At 48.7% G+C, this 23,463-nt stretch overlaps 1 protein-coding gene across 1 annotated transcript; it reads left to right on the top strand.

The window, feature by feature from the left end:
* The first annotated feature begins 10,551 nt into the window (after positions 1–10,551).
* On the top strand, positions 10,552–23,405 carry LOC105824552 (long-wave-sensitive opsin 1). The gene is made up of 6 exons (XM_012662045.1): positions 10,552–10,746; positions 14,578–14,874; positions 17,163–17,331; positions 18,201–18,366; positions 20,507–20,746; positions 23,191–23,405. Exons 1-6 carry the CDS (start codon positions 10,590–10,592, stop codon positions 23,299–23,301), a joined length of 1,140 nt encoding a protein of 379 aa, XP_012517499.1. The 5' UTR covers positions 10,552–10,589; the 3' UTR covers positions 23,302–23,405.
* Positions 23,406–23,463: the final 58 nt, after the last annotated feature.

Here is a 23,463-nt window from a genome sequence, read left to right on the forward strand (position 1 = left end):
ATTAAAAGATAGAGAGTGGCAGAATGGATAGAAAAGCAAGGCCTAAGTATGTGCGGTTTAGAAGAGATGCATCTCACTGTTCAAGACAAACACAGACTGCAAATGAAGAAATGGAAAAAATTATTCCATGTGAACTGACACCAAAAGTGAGCAGGAGTAGCTATATTCATATCAGATGAAATAGACTTTAAGTCAAAAACTGTAAAAAAAGAGACAAAGCAGTAATTATATAGTGAAAAATGGATTGTTTCAGCAAGAAGATATAACAATTATGTATGCATCCAACACTGGAGTACCCAAGTATATAAAACAACGATTATTAGATCTATAGGGAGAGATAGACTGCAATACAATAATAGTAGTGGACTCTAATACCTCACTTTCAATAATGGAAAGATCCTCTAGACAGAAAATCAACAAAAGAACATTGCACTTAAACTGCACCATAGACCAAATGGACCTAATAGACATTTATAGAACATTCCATCCAACAGCGGCAGAATACACATTCTTCTCATCAGCACATGGTACATTCTCTGGGATAGATCATATATTAGGCCACAAAACAACACGATTCTTAATAACCAATGGGGCAGTGAAGACATTAAAAGGGAAATTTAAAAGTTCCTTGAGACAAATGAGAATGGAAACACATTATACTCAAACCTATGGGACACAGCAAAAGTAGTTCTAAGAGGGAAGTTCATACCAATGTGTGCCTACATCAAAAAAGAAGAAAGATTTCCAATAAACACCCTAACCATGCTCCTCAAGAACTAGAAAAGCAAGAACAAGCGAAGCCCAAAATTGGTAGAAGAAAATCATAAAACTCAGAGCAGAAATAAACAAAATACAGCCTAAAAAATTCAAAAGATCAACAAAACAAACAGTTGGTTTTTTGAAAAGATAATACAAAATTGACAAACCTTTAGCTAGACTAAGAAAAAAAGAGAAAAGACCAAATAAATAAAATCGGAGATTAAAAAGGAGACATCACAACTGACATCACAGAAATACAAAGCATCATAAGACACTATTATGAACAACTATATGTCAATGAATTTGAGAACATGGAAGAAATGGATAAATTCCTGGACACATACAACCTACCAAGATTAAATTATGAAGAAATAGAAAATCTGAACAGACCAGTAGTGAATGAGGAAATTGAATCAGTAATAAAAATCTTTCATCAAGAAAAAGCCTAGGTCCCAATGGCTTCACTGCTGACTTCTACCAAACATTTAAAGAACAATTTCTACTAATTCTCTTCAAACTATTCCAGAAAATTTAAGTGGAAGGAATACTTCCAAACCCATTTTACAAGGCCAGCAATGCCATGATTCCTAAACCAGACAAGGACACAACAAAAAAAGAAAACTATAGGCCAATATCCCTAACAAACATAGATGCAAAAATTCTCAATGAGATACTAGCAAACCAAATTCAACAACGCATTAAAAACATCATCCTCTATGATCAAGTAGGCATCATCTCAGGGATGTAAGCATGGTTCAACATACACAAATCAATAAATGTTATACATCACATTAACAAAAAGAATGCAACCTCGTGAGAGAACCTAAAAAAAAAGAAAAACAAAATCGAAATGATCATTTCAATAGACGCAGAAAAAGCACTTGACAAAATTCAACATCCCTTCATGATAAAAACTCGCAACAAATTAGATACAGAAGTTATGTACCACAACACAATGAAGGCCATATATGACACACTCACGGCTAACATCATACTGCATGGGCAAAAACTGAAGGCTTTTCCTCTAAGCTCAGGAACAAGGCAAGGATGCCCACTTCTACCACTTCTATTCAGCATAATACTGCAAGTCCTAGCCAGAGGAATTAGGCAAGAGAAAGAAATAAAAGGCATCCAAATTGGAAAGGAGGAAGTCCAATTGTCCTTGTTTGCAGATGACATGATCTTATATAGACAGAACCCTAAAGAATTCACCCAAAAACTGTTAGAACTCAATAATAACAAACAAACTCAGTAAAGTCATAGGATACAAAATCAACAAACAAAAATTAGTGGTGTTTCTATACACTAATAGTGAACTATCTGAAAAAGAAATCAAGAAAACAATTCCCAAGCTGCCTGTAGTCCCAGCTACTCAGGAGGCTGAGGCAGGAAGATCGCTTGAGCCCAGGAGTTCAAAGCTGGCGTAGGCAACATAGTGAGACTCTATCTCTAAAAAACAAAAAGAAGAAGAAGAAAACAATTCCATTTATAATCACTACAAAAAAATAAGATACATAGGAATAAACTTAACTAAGAAGGAGAAAAAAAACTCTATACTGAAAACTATAAAGCATTTATGAAAGAAATTGAAGAAGACACAAACAAATGGAAAGATATCCCATGTTCATGAATTGGAAGAATTAATATTATTAAAATAGCCCAACTACCCAAAGAGATCTTCAGATTTAATGCAATCTCTATCAAAATATCAATGACATTCTTTACAGAAATAGAAAAACAAATCCTAAAATTCATATAGAACCACAGAAGACCTGAATAGCCAAGGCCATCCTGAGCAAAAAGAACAAAGCTGGAGGCATCGCACTACCTGACTTTAAAACATACTACAAGGCTATAGTAACCAAAACAGCATGGTGTTGGAATAAAAACGGGCACGTAGGCGGGGCACGGTGGTTCATGCCTGTAATCCTAGCACTCTAGGAGGCCAAGGCGGGAGGATCGCTTGAGCTCAGGAGTTCGAGACCAGCCTGAGCAAAAGCAAGACCCCGTCTCTACTAAAAACAGAAAAAATTAGCTGGGCATAGTGGCGAGTGCCTGTAGTCCCAGCTACTCAAGAGGCTGAGGCAAGAGAATTGCTTGAGCTCAGGACTTTGAGGTTGCTGTGAGCTATGATGACGCCACAGCACTCTAACCTGGGCAACAGAGTGAGACTCTGTCTCAAAAAGAGAGAGAGAGAGAAAGAGATAGAGGGAGAGAGATATAGACCAATGGAACAGAATAGAGCACACAGAAATAAACTCATGAATCTACGGCCAACTGATTTTTGACAAAGGTGCCAAGAACACACGCTGGGTAAAAGACAGTCTCTTCAATAAATAGTGCTGGGAAAACTGGATATTCACAAGCAGAAGAATGAACCTAGACCACTGTCTCTCACCATATACAAAAATCAACTCAGAATGGATTAAAGACTTAAATACAAAACCCGAAACTATGAAACTACTAGAAGAAAACATAGGGGAAATGTTTTATGGCATTGAGCTAGGCAAGGATTTTTAAAATAAACCTCAAAAGCACAGACAACAATAGCAAAAATAGACAAATGCAATTAAAAACTGAAAAGTAGGCTGGGCGCCGTGGCTCACGCCTGTAATCCTAGCACTCTGGGAGGCCGAGGCGGGAGGATCGTTTGAGCTCAGGAGTTCGAGACCAGCCTGAGCAAGAGCGAGACCCCCGTCTCTACTAAAAATAGAAAGAAATTAGCTGGACAACTAAAAATATATAGAAAAAATTAGCCGGGCGTGGTGGCGCATGCCTGTAGTCCCAGCCACTCGGGAGGCTGAGGCAGGAGGATCGCTTGAGCCCAGGAGTTTAAGGTTGCTGTGAGCTAGGCTGATGCCACGGCACTCTAGCCCGGGCAACAGAGTGAGACTCTGTCTCAAAAAAAAAAAAAAAATACAAGGAAGAAGAAATTAAGAAAGAAAACAAAGCAACAAAAGCCCAACAGGTTTTTCTGGAGTAAAATTTCACAAGACTGTAAACTAACAAAATTTGTGTTTCTTCTCTGTGGTGACCATGTGACTAGCACAGCAAGCTGATTTGGGGGGTGGATGCATGACAAATTTTAACCCATTCAAATTTTGGCTATTTGTACCAAAACTTTCCAGCTATCACGTGTTGATTCTGTTTGTTTGTGTAGGAATCAAGACTTCTGAGAATTACTGGTGAAGATGGTCCAAAAAAGGCATATCTAGGCTTAAAACCAATTTGAACCTTGGTCAGAAATGGAGCAGAGACATTCTCTTTTGGCAGGTTCAATGACATTAATAGATACAGAACTCTTCCAGTTTTCTTCTTGAGCCCATTTTGGTAAGTTGTATTTTTCTTTCTTTCTTTCTTTCTTTCTTTTTTTTTTTTTTGAGAGATGGTCTTCCTCTGTTACCCCGGGCTGGAATACAGTGGCAGGATTCATAGCTCACTGCAGTCTCGAACTCCTGGGCTTGAGCAATTCTCCCACCTCAGCCTCCCAAGTAGCTGGGACTACAGGTGCACATCACCATGCCCAGCTAATTTTTCTATTTTTTGTAGAAACGAGGCCTCGATATGTTGCCAGGCTGGTCTGGAACTCCTGGCCTCAAGCAATCCTCCCGCCTCAGCCTCCCAAAGTGCTGGGATTACAGGTGTGAGCCACCATGCCTGGCCTAAATTGTGTTTTTCTAAGAGTTTGTCCATTTCATCCAAATTTTCACATTGATTGGGATAAAGTTGTTCATAATATTCTCCTTGAGTAATGTCTGTGGACCTAAAGTGAGGGCACCTTGCCGTTCCCCATGTTGGTTGTTTACGTCTGGATTCCTGACGTTCACACCCTCCTTCCACAACGCAAACCCACACTGCCTGAAGCCTTGCCTTCTCAGCTGAGGACAACTCCATCCTTGGAATTGGCCTTGACTCCTCCCTTCCTCTAACTGCTTCCACCTAAGCGACCAGGAAATCCCGTTGGCTCTACCTACAACAGCTCTCCTGAGTCTACCACCTCTTACCACCCTACTGGCCCCTCCCAGATGGGAGCTGTCATCGTCTGTCACCTGAAGCACTGCAGTAGCCCCCAGCTTGTCTCCCTGCTTCTTCCCTGGCCCCTACAGCTCCCAGGCAGCAACCAGAGTGAGTCTGTTAGAATCTAAGTCAGATCGTGTCACTTTTCATTCAAAATCATACAATGCTCCCCATTTCATTCAGAGTGAAAGCTTACATGTTGAAAATGGCCTCCAGGTCACACATGATCTGGCCCCCATCTCCTCCAACCTTTCCTCCCCCTCCTCACCAATCCCTCATTCTGCTCCAGCCACCCTGGTCTCCTTGCAGTCCTTGAACAGGCCAGGCATGCTCCTGCCCCAGGGCCTTTGCACTTGCTGGTCCATCTCCTGAGATGCCCTCCTCGATCTCTGCATGGCTTCCTGCCTCCCTCCTTTCCTCCCTCTCTCCCTCAAGTATTGGCTCACATGGCCCTTTCTTAGGGAGCCCAACCTGATGGGCATCCATCCCCCTTCCACCTTAGTGCCCCCAATGTCTGCATACTGTTTTCCTTTTCCTGTTCTCCATCCTACTTATCTCTACTTATTTATTGTGTCTGGCTCGCCCTACTGGAATCGTGGCTGCAGCTGCAAGTGGGCAGGGATCTCCATCTGTTCACAGATGTATCCCAGGGGCCTAGAACTGTGCCTAGCCCACAAAAGGTACTTAATAAGCATTCACTGAATGATTTGTTGACTGAATTTTCTGTACAAAGACTGTGATAAGACTCTTCAAAAGGATGATCTCATTTAAGCCTTACAGCAAGTAAATGTCCTAATTGAGGACATGACACTCTAGAGGTGGATGTGACACACACTCTGAGACCTTGAACAGCTGGAAAGACAGGGACTTAGGAGGCCTGCAGCACACAGGGTGAGATTATGAGGCCGAGCTGAGGACGTGGAAACTATATCGAGGAGAGAGTGTTGGCATGGTTGGGGAACCCAACAGCTGGGAGGGGTGAGGAAAATCCAACTGTTGTCAGGTTCTGAGGTGAGTGAGTCAGGACACAGGGACATTCAACAGAAGTGGGGAAACAGTCCACTCTTGTCTTTTGACTGTACATATGGTGCATGTTTACAGATTTCTGAGGAATTTAGGGTGAGGAGACATTTTCAAACAAGATAGGAGGGCCAGAAACCAAAAAAGAAACATAGTCATACTTAACCATGTAAATATTAAAATCCAGCCAGGCACGGTGGCTCACGCCTGTAATCCCAGCACTCTGGGAGGCCGAGGTAGGAGGCTCATTTGAGCTCAGGAGTTCGAGACCAGCCTGAGCAAGAGCAAGACCCCGTCTGTACCCAAAGTAGAAAAAATTAGCTGGGTGTGGTGGTGCAAGCCTGCAATCCCAGCTACTTGGGAGGCTGAGGCAGGAGGATCGCTTGAGCCCAGGAGTTTGAGGTTGCAGTGAGCTATGATCATGCCACTGTACTGTACCTGAGGCAACAGAGTGACAGGCTGTCTCGAAGAAGAAAAAAAAAGCTAAAATCCAATGGATGTAAATCTATTCCTAACACAAAGTCAAAAGCAATGGATAATTCTTGAAGACATTCTAAGTGAAATGAGCCAGTCACAAAAGGACAAATACTGTAGGATTCCACTCAGACGAGGTCCCTAGTGTAGCCAAATTCACAGAAAGCAGAATGGTGGGTGTCGGTGGCTGGGGAGGGGGAAATTGGGAATTAGCGTTGAAGGGGGCAGAGTTTGGGTTTGGGAAGATGAACAAGGTCTGCAGATGGAGGGTGGTGACGGTTGCACAACACTGTGAATGTGCTTAATGCCACTGAACTGTACGCTTAAAAATGGTTGCAGCAGTACATTTTATGCTGTGTATATTTTATCACAACTCAAAAAATGTCAAAGGCAAATGAGCAGCTGGTTCCTTGTCTGTAGCTGTGGCAGCCGCAGCTGAGTGGACCGAGCCGAGAGCGGACTCAAGATGGCGGCAGCTCCTCTAGCGCCTAATCGGCTCTCCGCGGGTAGGCACTTAGGAGTAGTCGGATTAGAGACAAGTGCAACATCTAATCTTCCAGCCTGGCCAGGGCCCCAGCTGGCAGCGAGGTGGGAGACACAGGGCCAGATCCGTCCTCCCTTTCCTTGGGGGCTGAGCCCTCAGCTCTCTCCAGCTCTGTCTGGGCGCCGCTGTGGCTTCTCTTCACCCACGTTTGCGCCGCATCCTGCTCTCCACCTCCCTCTCTCGCTCCCTCCGCTTTCATCCGTCCCTCGCAAGAGCGTGGGGCCCCAAATGAGCTTGCACTGTGCCTGGGGACACACGTGCCCACAGGGTGCTGGCTGACTTTCTAGGGCAGTAATCTGCTTTAGGCTAAAATGGGACTTGATCTTCTGTTAGCCCTAATCCTCGATTAGCGCCCAACTGTGCATGGGCCACGAAGGTCCAGAACTTCCTGCCTTTTCCGCCCTCCTCCCGCTGCTGCCACCTCTAGTCTCCTTCCCCAAGACATGGGTGGGATGGCACTAAGCTCAGGCATTAGCATAATCCCGGACAAGGGCAGGCAGGGGGCACAGGGGGCCAGCTCCATGGCTCCTCTACTGCCGGAGCCCCTCCTAGACGGCACATGGCCACGGCGGTGGCCTCAAAGGTTTTCCAAAGATGTGGCAGCCCTGAATGCCCACGGCAGCCTCCTGGGGGAGGCCAGGCAGAACTGGTTATCTCCCTGTACACAGAAGCAGAATCGGGGCTGAGAGGAAGGGGTCGCCCTGCCCAAGGCCACCTAGCCAGTACGTGGTAGTGCTGGGACAAGCCTGACCAGCCGTGCCATGCTCAGAATGGACCTGGTTGGGCAGGTGATCTCAGAGAAGGCCCATTTCTGGGTCTTACATTCTCATAGCCTCTGATTCTTTGACCCTGGTGGGGACAGGCAGATAAAGCTCTCTGGCACCCAGGAGGATGGAAAAGCATGGACTTGGAAATCACAATGACCTGGGGTTGAGTTCTGAGGAGTTGACCTTGTTACATCAAGCTACATTGTGAAGCCTATGGCCTTGGACACACCTCAGGCATCTAATCTGTAAAACAGGGACAACAACCACATTCACCTTGCGAGGAGGTTGGCGGGGCACACATAGTGACCTAGGAGCTCACCCCACAAGCATGGCCCTGCTGTAGCAGGCCCTCCACAGTCTCAAACGTGCTAGTGGAAATAAGTGAGTGCTATATCACTGAACAGTTCCAGTAGGTGGGTGATGCCCTTGTCATTAAGCATTCGCAAGTCTCTACTGAGCATCCATTACGTGCCTGGCCCCGTGTAAGCTACCGCAGGAGACTATGCTGCTTACAGGCAGAGTGCAAAGTCAATTTAGGGTGTCCCAGGTGGAGCAAAACCTCAGGGCAGCCATGGCTGCAGGATGTGGTCCAGAGGGGGACTTCAGGGCAGGGGCCGTGAGGCTGGGGTTTTCAGGGAGGTCTTCCCGCAGCGGGTACCTGGCTAGGCCCTAAAAAAGCACTTCGTTGAAAGATGAGAAGAGGAAAGACACTTGGTGGTTTTTAGTCTATTTACAGAGTTGTGCAGCCATTACTAGTATCTAATGTTTGAAACCATTTTAACATGTACAGTTGAGTGGCATTAAGCACATTGCCAGTGTTGTGCAGCCATCACCACCATCCATCTGCAGAACTTGTTCATCTTCCCAAACCCAAACTCCGTCCCCGTTAAACACTAACTCTCAATTGCCCCCTCCCCCAGCCCCTGGCACCCATCCTTCTGCTTTCTGTCTATGGATTTGACTACTCTAGGGCTCTCACAAATGGAATCCTACAGTATTTGTCCTTTCGTGACTGGCTCATGTCACTGAGCACAATGTCCTTAAGGGTCAGCCATGTTGGAGCATGTCTCAGAATTTCCTTCCCTTTTAAGGCTGAATTAGAGTCCATTATCTGGACAGACCACACTTTGTTTATCCATTTTTCCATCAGTGGACACTCAGGTTGCTTCCATCCTTTGGCTATTGTGACTACTGCTGTGAACATGGTGTACAGATATCTCTTGGAGACTCTGATTTCAAGTCCTTTAGGTATATACCCAAAAGGGGAGTTGCTGGATCTTATGATAATTCTATGTTTAATTTTTTGAGGAGCTGCCAAACTATTTTTTCACAGTGGCTGCACCATCACAATCTTATTTTAGAGCATTTTTATCACCCACAAAGGATTCCCTATACCCATTAAGGAGTCACTCTCCATTTCCTCTCCTCCCCATCCTGGCAGCCACTACTTCTGTCTCTGTGGATTTGCCTATTCTGTACATTTCATAGACATGGACTTGTACGCTGTGTGGCCTTTTGTGTCTGGCTTCTATCACTGAGCACGATGTCTTCAAGTTTCAGTACTTCATTCCTTGTTATGGACACATAATCTTTCATTGCACAGGTAGACCACATATTGTTTATTCATTCATCTGTTCATTAACTTTTAGGTTGTTTCTACCTTTTGGCCTATTATGAATAGTGCTGCTATGAATATTTATGTACAAGTTTCTGTGTGAACATACGTTTTCGATTCTCTCTTTACTATACAGGAGTAGCAGTGCCAGGTGCACCTTCTCTTGTAGTCAGTGAAAACACAGCTTACCAGGTGCCATTGGCCATCGAGCCCAGCTTTCTAGGCTGTGGCCAGGACTCTTTCCTTCCATCCCACACAGAGCCCCCAGCCCAGCACCTGGCATGTGGCAGGCACCGACCAATGCTAAAAGCCATTCTTGCTACAGGTAGCCACAATGGGGCTGCATGTAGCTCTGGCCTTCAGCTTGGCAGCCAGGGTTTCCCCTGTGCCTGCAGGAGGGGCCGTGTTGCCAGGAGCCCTAGGCATGGAGCCAGGAGTGCTGAAGGGTCACGGCCACTAGAAAGGAGATGCAAAGGCCACGAGCTCATGTCCTGGCTTCACGGAGCATAAGGAGCAAAGCCAGAGGAGGTACCTGAAGGCAGCTGAATTTGGGGACTGAGTGGAGAGGAGCTGCTGGAAGCCCCGAGAGAGAATGTACTTCCTAAGGAGAGCCTGTGGAGGGGGAACAGGGTCCTGGGTTGGAAACTGAGGTGAGACTACGGATTGGACATTAACAGGCAATCAGCGCCCCTGCCGGGCACGGAGCCAGCAGCACCCAGACTGTCGAGAGGGAGGCTGTGGCTGGGCAGCCCAAGGAAAGGTCGTGGACTCAGGGGAAGGGGGACTTGGGCAGGCAGGAGCTGAGCTCCCCACAGGCTCCTGCAGCTTGTGGGGAGTGGGGGGGGGAGCTGAAAGGGAAACGCACAGCGGAGCCCCCCAGGCCCACACTGCCGGAGTATTCCCCTGACCCCGGGGAAGGAGAAGCCCCACTGGTACATGTTGCAGCCATCTGGGCCCACAGAAATGGTCTGCCCGGCAAGGAGGCTCTAGTTCCAGGCCTTAGCCCTGAATGTCTTCCAGAGCTTTCAAAAGAACCAGATGAGAAAGGCAGCTGTAGGCTTTGGGCTGCTTCCCCCGCTGCATTCCAATCTGAAAATCCTGACCCTTGGGTCTGCATGACCTAAAAGCAGGCGCTGGACAGTGGAAGGGAACAGAGGACACATAAACATAAGCAAGAGCCACAGTGGCTCCCACAGGCACCTGAGGCGGTTGGGGGTTTGGAGTTTGGTTCCCAGCAAATCCCTCTGAGCTGCCCTCAAAGGAGCTGGGAGGAGAAGGTCTAAGTCCCAGGCCCAATTAAGAGATCAGATGGTGGAGGGTTTGGGAGCTTTTAAGGTGAGAAGGCCCAGGCTGATCCCACAGGCTGGTATAAAGTGCTGTAACCCCCTAGGCAATGTGCCAAGGCTGGCGGGCATCAGGGACAGGGCTTTCCACAGCCATGGCCCAGCAATGGGGACCCCACAGGTTTGCAGGCGGGCAGCCTCAGGACAGCCATGAGGACAGCACCCAGGCAAGCATCTTCACCTACACCAACAGCAACGCCACTAGAGGTGAGCGAGCAGGCACCCACCCCACCCGAGGGAATCTCTCTTCTGCACACCCCAATTCACTGCGAAGGTCTTCTCCTTACCTTTTATGATGACATGAATGGCGGGTTCCTTTCCTAATATGAAAGGACACCCTAATATTTAATATGCATTTTCAAACCACATAGGCTTCCCAAACCCTTTGAGAATGCATGGCCAGGCAAGAGTTTATAAACTCTAGGGTGGCCTCTAGATCGCTGTGTGCATTGCTAGTGAGCTCTAGTTACGTGAAAACACCCTGAGCTTCCTGGGGGAGGAGCGGGTCTGTCTTTACAAACACCTAGGAGCTGAAGGGGTGTCCTGAAGGCCTGCCTGCCCCATAGGGGGAAGCTGGGGAAGACAGCAGCAGAAGGCAAGAAACTTCTAGAACCTTAGGGTCCAAAGAGACTGTAGCAGTCATCTGGTCCAACTCCAGCCTGGGGCACGCAGCCTTTGGCTGCACACTTCTGCGGAGAAGAGGCTCGCTCAGTGCCCAGGGCAGCTTTTCCGTTTCAAGCAGTCGTGGGAGAGAGGCCTAGGCCCAACAGAGAGCAGATTTGTTCATGTGTTTTGACACGACCGATTTATCAGGAGACCGCCTCTTTTCTGGGGTGTTGGCAGCTACTGACACTCAATGCCCAGACCAATTAAACCACTGGGAATGCAAAATGATGACATTCTGACACCTAACTCTGTCTTCATCTATTAGCTGTCTACTTTGATAAGGAGAAACTGCTCTCATTTCTACTCTTGGGTTCCCCGGGGGTACAGTGTGTACTAGAAGTGAGATAAATGCTTGATTCTCCCCTTATATTTCTCTGTTTTCAAAATGATGACTTGCTTTCCCCATGGATGCCAATGGTTTTTACATCTGTGAGTCCTGTTCTCAAGGATTTTGGGTACAATTAGAATTAGAATGTCAAATAATTACTCATTTGTTTATCTCACAACACACACACACACACACACACACACACACACAGAATAGTCTCGAAATGATGATACCAATGCTACCAGCAATAATATGATTACCAAAAACTTAACATTTTTACAGGTCTTTTTATCCTTAGGATATATGCCACTAGGTCATGTAGTCAAGTCCCTCTCTGTGTGAGTATGCCACTGAGTGGAGATGCATTTAGGTACATTTATTTTGTTTTTGATTTTCAGGGATTGCTTTTTAAGTTTTAATTTTGTTTTATGATTATGTAATAAAATAGCTTGAAGTTTCCAAATTGAAATCTAGCAAAGAAAGTGTATTTGAAGAAGTCTAGCTTCTCTGCCTGCCCACCCCCGACCTGATTCCCTCCCTTCCTATATTTCTTAGAATCACTTTGCCTAGAAGTTGACTTTGATTCTCTTGCTCATTTCTTCATGAAATCAGTTCTGGAACTTTCAGGAGGGAGGAGCAGGCTGGGACACTGCTCTGGTTGCTAGAAGTTCCTTTTTTTTTTTTTTTTTTTGCAAGCACAGAAATGAAGTTTATTGTTTATTGAGGAAAGAAAGACAGGATTATAGGGCAAGAGCGTGATATAGGTTAACAGAGCATGGTACATACGCCACAGATGACGACCGGACCCATTGTCACAGCAAAGGGAGAGCCAAAGGAAGGGCGCAAACAGGAGGTTGCTAGAAGCTCCTCTCCCCTCCCTGACTTTCGCATGGACCCTCCTTTGTCCCTCTTGTCCCAATTTGGACTCCATCGGTTGTCAGGGAACTATCAGGGACTCTGCTGGCTGCCTTGTTTTGAGAGGTTGTAGCACCTAGATTGTTCTACTCCCCTGCACTTTCCTGCAACTGGAGGATCTCGAACACCTCTCAGTTTCAGCTACTCTTCTCAAATTAACCTGCTGTACTTTCTGGGAACAATCTGTTGGCAGGTTAGGGATTCTCTGTTCCTGGGTCCATCAGCAGCCCCATCGCTCTTCTCTGCTCCCTTCTGCGCAGACACTGATCCCATGCAGGTCTTGAGTTGTCGACAGTCTGTCCCTGTTGTTCATATTGGGGGTTCCTGGGGTCCTGTGCCATCTAGCATGGTTGCAGATATTGTTAATGGGTTTCTGGGAGCTCCCTATATTAGGTGCAAATGGGGCCCAGGCACAGCAGGAAGAAGAGGTGTCATGGGGTCCAGCTGTACTAGGGGTGAGATTTACCTGTCTCTCCTAGCCACAGCCAGGAAGTCCCCGTTTTTCTTAAGCTAGTTCAAGTTGGATTTTTGTAACACACAACCAAAGAATCTTGGGAAATCCAGGAGACTCTCCGTGGATGCTTTCACAGGTGTGCCCAGAGGCCTAATATGGCAGCGAGGACTGTGTTCTGCCAGAAATGATGGTGGTGGAAAAGGTCTTTCCAACACGAAAAGGTGTAGAGCCACTGTATTATAATAAAGATGAGTTACCCCTCCTTTTTATTCTGTATGAATTTCTTAGGGCTGTCATGACAAAATACTGGCATCTGAGTGGCTTAAACAACAAAAATTTATCATCTCCCAATTCTGGAGGCCAGAAGTTTGAGACCAAGGTGTCAGCAGGGTTCGTTCCTACTAGTGACTCTGAGGGAGAATCCAGTCCATGCCTCTCCCCAGCTTCTGGGGGTGCCTTTGAAATCCTGTGGCATCCTATGGAAGCATCACCCCACTCTCTGCCGTCGTTTCCACATGACATCCTGTGTGTGCGCAAATGTCCCCTTTTTATGGGAACACCAATAATATTGAATTGGGGACCATACTAATGACCCTGTTTTAATTTGGTCATCTCCATAAAGACCCTATCTCCAAAAACCATCACATTCTGAGGTACTGGGGCTTAGGACTCCAGTATTTGAATTTCATTAATTCACTCATTCATTCACTTTCTGAGCATCTGTTGTATGCCGGATGCTATATGTGACCATACATGAGGCACAGTCTCTGGTGAGGGAGACAAGACTTATATTTGTGTCTTAGTACCAGTTGCTATAAGAAATTACCATAGATTGGGTGGCTATTAAACAACAGAAACTTATTTCTCACAGTCTGGAAGCCGGAAGTCAGGGTGCCAGCATGGTTGGGTCCTGGTAAGGGCCGTCTTCCCAGTTGCAGACTGTCAGCTTCTCACTGTGTCCTTACATGGTAGAAAGAGAGCTGGAGAACTAGAGAGCGCTCTAGGGCTTCTTCAATATGGGCACTAATCGTATTCATGAGGGCCCCAACCCACTCCACTTGCGTGACCTAAATCACCTCCCAAAGGCACCATCTCCTAATCCAATGACCTTGGGGGTTAGGATTTGAACACAGGGACTCATAAGGGTGCTACAGTACATGGCAGAGCATGGCAGACGCGTGGGCTTCCCAAGGGGCTGAGTTGATAGCAGCTGGGGAAATGGAAAGGCTTCCAGAGGCAAAGGCTTCTGAGCTGGGCTTTACAGTATGAAAGGGTTTGTCCGTGGGAAGACAGATGACTCTGGGAGCAAAGACGTGACAACAGAACGTGTTCCCAGTGTTCCTGGGAAGCAGCACAGGAAGTGGGGCTGGGGGAAGGGAGGGGGCAGGGGTGCAGGGGCAACACTGGGTGGAGATGAGGAGTTCTGTAAGATTCAAGGTGCCAGTGCGGGTAACCAGCAGGCGACAGCCTCTGGCATGAGAGACAGGATGGAGGGGAGGATGAAGATGGGCAAAGCTAGAGGGAAAGAGCTGGTTGCACAAATGAGGGTGTCAGGCAGGAGGGTGGGGAGGGCTGCGGGGGGGCTCTGATGGAGCGGGGCAGGGCGAGATCAGGGTGGTCTGGGTGGGTGACGCTGCTGCCCAGCTCCTCTCTACTCTGTACCTCCTGCCTCCAGGCCCCTTTGAAGGCCCCAATTACCACATTGCTCCCAGGTGGGTGTACCACCTCACCAGCGCCTGGATGATCCTTGTGGTCGTCGCATCTGTCTTCACTAATGGGCTTGTGCTGGTGGCCACCATGAGGTTCAAGAAGCTGCGCCACCCTCTGAACTGGATCCTGGTGAACTTGGCAATCGCTGACCTAGCAGAGACCATCATCGCCAGCACTATCAGTGTTGTGAACCAGATCTATGGCTACTTCGTGCTGGGCCACCCTCTGTGTGTCTTGGAGGGCTACACTGTCTCCCTGTGTGGTAAGCTGGTCAGGGCCCAGGCTCAGGGGAGACCCAGCCTGGTATATGTAAAGAAAATATTCACACAGCAAACCCCAAGCTGGCAGTGCATGCATGTGAGGCACAAATGCAAAGGGAGACAGACCCACAGGGTCATCAGAGGGGTGGGAGGAGGGGCTCACAGGGTTCTGGAGGCTTCCATTTAAAGTAGGGAGCACCCACTTTAAATTTGGCTTTCTTGAGTCCAACACACCCTGAGTTCCTACTCTCGAGTCAGGCTCTGCCCAGGGACGGCCAGTTTGGGGCTGTGGAGCTGGCATGGGAGAAGACAGATATGGAGCCAGATAATCCCAACACAGTATGGGGGGACACCCTGGACAGAACTCCCACCCAAACCAGGGATGCACATCCTTTCAGCTCCCCTGTGTCTGCTCTTCCTCTACAAAAGACACAGTTCCCATTAGAGCTCTCAGGACACTACAACTAGAGCCTAGATCCCTTCCCCCATCCCCATCACTAATACTTCTGTGGGCCACCATTCCACTCAGCTCAATAAACAGTGGCTAAGAAGTGCTAGTGTGCCAGACTCTGTGCTGAGGAGGGGGCCTTATGCCCACATAGTGACCACATAGTGCCATCAGCAGTGCTCTCAGGCAGGAAGGGGGCTGGGGCAGGGTGGCTGAGGAGAGGCCGGGAGCAGTTGGTGGTCCAGTCAGGGGAAGAGGGGAGGCCTTGGATGTCATGCTGAGGAGCTGGGACTTTATTTCAGGTGGATGAGACTGGAGGTGGGAGACCACACTTGCCTTGCCTGGCCCTCAACATGGACAGAAGTAGCTCCTGCACTTGCTGGCCCCACCCCCACCCCACATGACTGCCTCTCCCTGTGCAGATGATGGCCCAGACCACACAGCGCACTTGCCAAAGCCAGGGAAGGTCAGGCAGGGAAAGGCCGTGCCCAAAGTCCGAGTGCTCTGCAATGGGCGTGGCCTCAGTGTCAACTCCGCCCTTCCCTACATCTGGGCCTATGTCTCATTCTGCCTGTGCCGGGGTCTCCCGCTCGCTTTTGCCTCTCTTCATGGTCTGTTCTTGGGGCACTCGGGTGCCAAGCAGCCAGTGCTTCTGCACCAGTTTTGGTGTCACAGACACCCTTGGCCCTGTGGGAAGCCTGCAGACCCCATCTCAGAAGAATGTTTGCAAGTGTATGAAATGAGATCTATAGGCTACAAAGGCAGCCAATTATATTGAAAAATAGTTATCAAAGTATTAAATGTTAATTAGTAAGATAGTCTTTCATGAAAAGTATTAGTATTAAAGCATTTATTAAAAGTATTCGTGACACCATTCTGTACTAAAGTGTTAAATAACAGGATCTGGCCTGAAAAAACTGCTGAGATTTCAAAGTAGTGATGAGCAAAAATGATATTTCAGAATGTCTGCCACCTCTGTAAATTGATATGACATCTGTGAGTTCTCTTGCCGACTGAGTCACGGGTACTGCTAACACTGCTATGTTCGTAAAGGAAGGAAATTCCAAGTGTCCACAAGAAGTTAGTGGAAAGGAAGATGTCTCCAATCCATGGAGCCCTGAGTTCCACACACAGACCTTGGACATCTAAGCAGGACAGAGTGGAAGGGGTGTGGATCGGGAATGTGGGCATGGGCTGGAAGGAGGGGCACAGGTTATTAGACACATCCTGTCTCCTTGCTCTTGGCTGGGACAACAGCACCTCAGTGTGGTCATGCTGGGGTAGAGGTGGCCATTAAGAGTTCTGTGGATGGCACCAAAGGAAGGGGCTGGCAGGTGAGCAGGCGCAGGGCCTCGTGGCTCTTGCTTGCTCCCTCCATGGGGATGGATGTGTGGACTGTGAGGACAGAGCTCCATGAGTTCGAGGTTCGCAGCTTCAAGATTCCGTGACTGAATTGGCAAGAAACTCAGTGGCCAAACCAGGAGCTCGGAGCTCCTGCTCCAGAGGGAAAGCAATTGAGGTCAAGAGGAAAAGAAAGGGGAAAGAGAGGCAGAAAGCAGGAGAAATTAAGCCACTGGGATCAGTGGGGAGCAAGGTGGGAGAAGAGGCAGACTGAGATGGCGAAGGAAAGAGAAGTAAATTGACGAGCCAGCCTTTGGCCAAGAGGCCCACTGCACCTTGGACCCGAAAACACTTTTTAGAGAATTAGGTCTTGCAGCCACATGGGAGGACACCTCTCTATCTTGAAAGCTGTCAGCTAGTCCGGAAAGGAAGAGGTGTTGTTGGAAGCTGTTCCTCCTTTGCTCCGGATCAAGGCCCTCATCTGTCTGCTCTCCCCTGTAGGGATCACGGGTCTCTGGTCCCTGGCCATCATTTCTTGGGAGAGATGGCTGGTGGTTTGCAAGCCCTTTGGCAACATGAGATTTGATGCCAAGCTGGCCATCGTGGGCATCACCTTCTCCTGGGTCTGGGCTGCTGTGTGGACGGCCCCACCCATCTTTGGTTGGAGCAGGTAAGGATGCAAGGGTGCCAGGAAGGTGGCTTGTTTGGGACGGAGCAAGGAGGGTCAGACTTTGTGACTTTGGGGCACATCACTTTCTGTCTCTGGGCCCCTTTGAGCATGCAATGTCTGTGAATGTATGAACCTGTTTGGCTGCAACACAGAACAGAGAAATGGGCTCCATGGTCCCGAGCCTCTGGAGACATTTGTTTCTCCTAAGCATGAGCAGCTCATGGGAGCACACATGGCTGTGACTGAACTCAGGGCATGTTTGGACTCCAGGCCTCTTTCTTGCACATTTTGCCCATCCCCCAGCCCACATTCAGAGGTTACTTGGGTTGCAGTCACACCTGTGCCTGTAGGTCATCTGTGTCCTGGCCAGGCCGATTCTTTGGTGGAAGACCCAGGTTTCTGAGTAAGTGGCTCAGAAGGACTGGACAGGATAGCATTTCGCTGTCTTACTCGACAAGCTCATGAATAAGTTCTCGGGAAGCTTCCAGTGTTCTGGGAAACGAGCCTTGTGAAAGCCCATTTTCATCTCCCACCTCCTCACACCAGTTACCAAGCATGTGCCTTGTGCTGCCCTGGTGGCAGCGCTACCCTGGGTTATCTCACTTTATCCTTGTGGCCACCTGGTGAGCAAATCCCTTAGTTATAGTCAGAAAAAAGATTCAGGTATTCATAGGCGTTCTTAGAAGTCAGAGGAAGAAGGAACCTCACCCTCGCTTTGTCAAAGGGGGCATGATTGGGGTGATGAAAATGTTCTGGAAGTAGATGGACTAAATGCCACTAAATTGTTCACTTCAAAATAGTTAATCTCGTGTAATGTGAATTTCACCTCAATTAAAAAACCACGCCCAGCTGCTGGCTCTTCTCTCCAGGTACTGGCCTCATGGCCTGAAGACGTCGTGCGGCCCCGACGTGTTCAGCGGCAGCTCATACCCTGGGGTGCAGTCCTACATGATCGTGCTCATGGTCACGTGCTGCATCATCCCCCTCAGCATCATCGTGCTCTGCTATCTCCAGGTGTGGCTGGCCATCCGAGCGGTAAGCCTCCCGCTGGCAGGACATCTACGCGGGCCAGAGGATCACCAGTGCGCCCTCCTCCCTCCAAGCTGCTCTGCCCCCAGATCAGTCCACTGAGACTCCTGAACTATTTTTTAAAAATCCTCAGATAAGAGGATTCTACCCCTGTAAGAAAATATTAAGTAAGATCCAGCGACATGAATCAGGCAATCCTTTGGTACTGCACTCTGGGGTTCTTGTGCTGGCTGCAGTCTCAGCCCAGGCTCCCTTGTCCCACCCCTGTGGGATGGGATGGGACTGCCCACTCCCTTCCTGGGTAGCCCAGTAAGGCAGCAGAGCTGCGCCTTTCCCCTGACCCAGGACAGTTCTCCTGGGGTGCGAACGCCTACCTCTCCCATGGAATGCGGGGAGCAGGCAGATCAGCAGATGAAACTTGCAACTCAAAGGGTGTTTTTAAAAGGCTGCCCCGGTAGCATCCTTGTGCCTTTCATGGGGCTGTTGGGGCAGCCAGGGAGTGGACTCGAGTGTGCTGTTTGCCCCCCAGCCCCACTCCCCACCCTCCCTATCTGGCCCTCTGCCTGGGAAGCCCATCCTGTCCACAGCCAGGGCTGCCACACCCCCCCCACCCATAGGCTGGGCTACGCTGGAAATCAGAGTGAGGGAGGAGAGGGAGGCTGGGCCTGCGGGCCTGAGAGCTCTGCGCTCCCCTTCTGCAGAGAAGCCACCCCTTTGTCAATCAACTCCCCTACACTTAGCTTGATCTAGATGTGCCATCTGTTAACTGGCAGGACCCTGCCTGGCATAGGTGGTGGAAGGCCCTTCACATTGGTGCCTTTCCTATCTGAAGCGGCCTATGCCCACGGTTAGATCAGCATGTGCTTCCAAGCTCTTTCTAGGGGAGTCCATGAGCTTCAGATAAGCTCTCCTCACCTCACAGCCAGGGACTGCAGGCTCCTGCAGGTATCCAGCTGTGGCTTGGCCGTGGCTTTGGCCGTATGGGTTCTGGGCTGGTGGAGCCCAGGCTCCAGAACGTGGCCCCAGCCTTGCTGTCCCAGCCCTCCCAGGATATCAGCCTTCATAGTCCCTCTTTCATCCCCACTCAGCTGCCTGCCATCAGTCCCCTGCCCACAGCAGACAGTGGCTGGCCTCTGTGACTTCTGCCCAAGTCCCTGTGCCTGGAGGCCATTTGTCTCCTTCCTCCCCTCAAGACAGCTGCCCTCAGCTTCCCTTGGAAGGAACATTTATGCCTCACAATGAGTCCAGAACCAGGATTTAGTCCACAGACTGGCTAATCCTGGTCCAGAAAGCCCAAGAGGGCCAGGTGCAGTGGCTCACGCCTATAATCCCAGCACTTTGGGAGACTGAGGTGGGAGGATCACTTGAGGCCAGGACTTTGAGACCAGCCTGGGCAACATAGCAAGACCCCTGTCTCTACAAAAAAAATCTTTTAATGAGCTGGGCGTGGTGTTGCGCACCTGTAGTCCCAGCTACTGAGGAGGCTGAGACAGGAGGATCACTTGAGCCCGGCATTTCCAAGCTGCAGTGAGCCATAATCGTGCCACTGCATTCCAGCCCAGGCAACAGAGCCACACCCTGTCTCTAAAAAAACAACAAAAAAGAAAGAAAGCCCAAGGGAGTTGTCTTTATTGCTCTGGCATTGCCATTGGGCTCCTCACCAGCCACTGGTTTAGCTAAAGAAACGCCAACTGCTTTCACCCTCCCACCACCATCTTCTGTCTTGTTAGCACTTTCATGCTTCACTCTGTCTCTGGTGATCAGTTGAGGCCTCCACACCCAGACCCGAGCACAGGAGAGGACACCCAAACTCCTACCGGCTAAAGCCAGAACTTTGAAGACTCTGGTGGTCATCTTAGACCAGGCCTCGCTGCTTGCTACCTCAAAGCCTAGAAGAACTGCCGTAGAAGAGCCAGCCAAGGGCTCTCTCATGTGTGCCTGGGGCAGGTTGTGCTGGGACTCAGAGGTGGAAGGTGGCTGCTGGCTGGTAGGGTTGGGTAGCAAGTAGGTACATCTCCTCCCCCTCACGACTCCCTATCCCTGCCTATCGCTGCCCCCCTGACTCACCCAAGCAATAGCACCATGAAGTCTTTTCAGATACAGAGCCCTGGGTGACTCCCCCACTCACCGTCCCTGTATCTCTCAGGTAGCAAAGCAGCAGAAAGAATCTGAGTCCACCCAGAAAGCTGAGAAGGAGGTGACACGCATGGTGGTGGTGATGGTCCTCGCATACTGTGTCTGCTGGGGACCCTACACCTTCTTTGCATGCTTCGCTGCTGCCCACCCTGGCTATGCCTTCCACCCTCTGATGGCTGCCCTGCCAGCCTACTTTGCCAAAAGTGCCACCATCTACAACCCCATTATCTATGTCTTTATGAATCGGCAGGTAAGTAATTCCATTGTTCAAACTCGAAGTACTGTTTCTCCTGGAAGAACCCAGTGATGGCTCCCACCTGGAATTTTGTCTCTAATGAGGAGCCCATGGAGCATCTGGGGGAGGCTGATAATGATCCCCCAAGAAAATGACCAAGAAAGGGCTCAGCATGGCCCCAGCCCCAGCGGACCTCCACCTGGCCATTAGCAGAAGGCTTGGTGTCCTTTAATGTCTCAGCCTGAGGGTGGCATTTGCAGAAGTCTGTGTGTGCTGTGTATACTCCTCTGTGCTGGTGGCCCTAGAGCTCTGACTGTCAAGTTTCAGGGGCTCCCCTGGAATCCAGATGCTCTAGGACTTTGTGAATATGTCTACGTTTACCCTAGGTGTGCCCCTCTTGGTTTTCCAGACTCAATTCTTCTCTCAATCTTCAGCTTCCCATTTTCAAACCATAACTTCTCAAATTTGTCTTCCTGTAAGAACAAAAGCAGGTCTTTCTTGGCTGCACTGACCAAGAGTTCAAGAGCTTTTATGAATTGGTGGGTTAGTTCAGGGGGAGTTACTCTGGCCTTGCCCAGTGGCAGCCACCATTAGTTGGTGTATTGGGCCTCAGCAGCAAGTTGCTCATGACTCCTAGATCCCTCCCGGCAAGTTTCAGCCTTACTCTTCCTTGAACCATCTCATACGCTTCATTAAAGTGCAGCTGGCATGTGACTTGATGGTGACCAGAAAGGTCCACAGGAGCCTCCCATTTCGCCAAACCAAATCCATCCCTTCCAAGCAACTCACTCAATGGCTCCATCCCCTTTGGCTTGGCCATGATTCGCACAAGCCAGGGACAAAGTCAGTACAGTTCATTAGGCATGAATTCTTCCTGGTAACTTTTAAATAGTAAGTAGGACCAGGCCCACAATGGATTCCCAGGAACTCCGTTGTTGCCACATTGATGCTCAGAGACCCCTGTTTCCTGTCTTTCATGAGGATCTTTTTTTTAGGTCTGGTTTTGGTTTTTGGAATCCTAAACTATCTTGCCAAGGACAGTCTTTACTCGATTCTTTCCATTCTCCTTTCCAGAACTCCCCCTCCTAGACAGATGTCTCTGCACTTTGCTTTCACCCTTCCACATTGTTATCCTGTCCTGCTGCATTCTGAGAGTTTTCTGGAATGACATTCCATGAGGACAGGGAATTTTGCTCTTTGTGCTCACTGCTGTGATCCCTTGGAGCACAGAGTCTGGTATACAGTGGGTGCTCAGTAAGTGGATGTGGATGAATCAGCCGCATGAATTCCTCAGCCCTATCTGCCGGCTGTTCAGCTGAGTTGATTCCGCTGTTCAGCCCATTTCTTACGTTATTAATTTCAACAATCGTGTGTTTTATTTTAGAGAATTTTGACAACAGAGGGAGCTGGAAGTAGTCAAGAGTAGGCCTGAAAGTTTTGGGAACCACCTTTGGTCTGGGTTCTCAAAGCACTGTGGTTAGTTCAGTGATGATATGAGACATATTTGATAAATTAACAGGGCCCAGATCTCTTTAGGGATGAATCAGCAGAGAGCACAGCCCTGCTGGTACCAGAAGACTCTCTTGGCTGAAGAGATGAGGTAAGCAGCTACACCACTGCCTACCTAGGCTTCGTCTCTCCCCAAAATTGACCGACTGGAAAAAAGATAACAATCACATTCCTTTTCACTAAAATGCCTCTGAGCCCCTTACCAGACAGTCTGGAAACAGATCACTGTATGTATGCGCTCCTTAGCTGACATCGTGTTTGGTCATTGTATGAGGGTCCTGGGGCTGCCATAACAAACTACCACAAACTTGGTGGCTTAAACAGCAGAAATTGATTCTCTCACAGTTCTGGAAACCAGAAGTCTGAAATTAAGGTGCTGGCAAATGAAGGTGTCTCTCCTGGAGGCTGCGGGGGAGAATCAGCCCCAGGCCTCTCTCCCAGCTTCCGGTGTTTGCTGGCAATCCTTGGTGGACCTTAACTTGAAGACATGTTACTCCAATGTCTGCCTTCATCTTCACATGGCCTTCTTCCCTCTGTGTCTGTGTCTCTGCGTCCAAATTTTCCTCTTCTGATAAGAACACCAGTCATTAGATCAGGGCCCACCATAATGCAGTATGACTTCATCTTAATGCACATCTTCGTTACAACTGCAAAGACCCTATTTCCAAATAAGGACACATTCACAGGTTCCAGTGGTTAGGACTTGAGCGTATCATTCTGGGGGACACAATTCAATTCACAATGCTCACCATTGTGCATCTAACTGACTTAGATAACCCATGTGCAAGGGGTAACCTGAGCCTCCCCCAATCCTCCTGATTCGATTCTGAATGGTAGAAGGGAAGATGTTAAGTCATCAAGGTGACACTTAATGAATGCCCCAAGCCTTACCTTTAACACAGTGCACTGGCCCTTCCTGCTCTGCTGAATAACTCTTCCTGTCCTTCCAGTTTCGAAACTGCATCTTGCAGCTTTTTGGGAAGAAGGTTGATGATGGCTCTGAACTCTCCAGCGCCTCCAAAACAGAGGTCTCATCTGTCTCTTCAGTGTCACCTGCCTGAGGTCTGCCTCCTACCCATTCCACCCACTGGGGCTTTGGCCACCTCTTCCTCCCCTTCTCCTCCATCCCTATGAAATAACTGTAATTTCTCTTTGCCAAAACCAACACAGTCACAGAGGCTTTCACTGCAGTCTGGGGCCACCTAAGTCTTTGGGTGTTCAGG

Source organism: Propithecus coquereli, unplaced genomic scaffold, assembly GCF_000956105.1.
Source record: "Propithecus coquereli isolate 6110/MARCELLA unplaced genomic scaffold, Pcoq_1.0 Scaffold748, whole genome shotgun sequence".
NCBI lineage: Eukaryota > Metazoa > Chordata > Mammalia > Primates > Indriidae > Propithecus > Propithecus coquereli.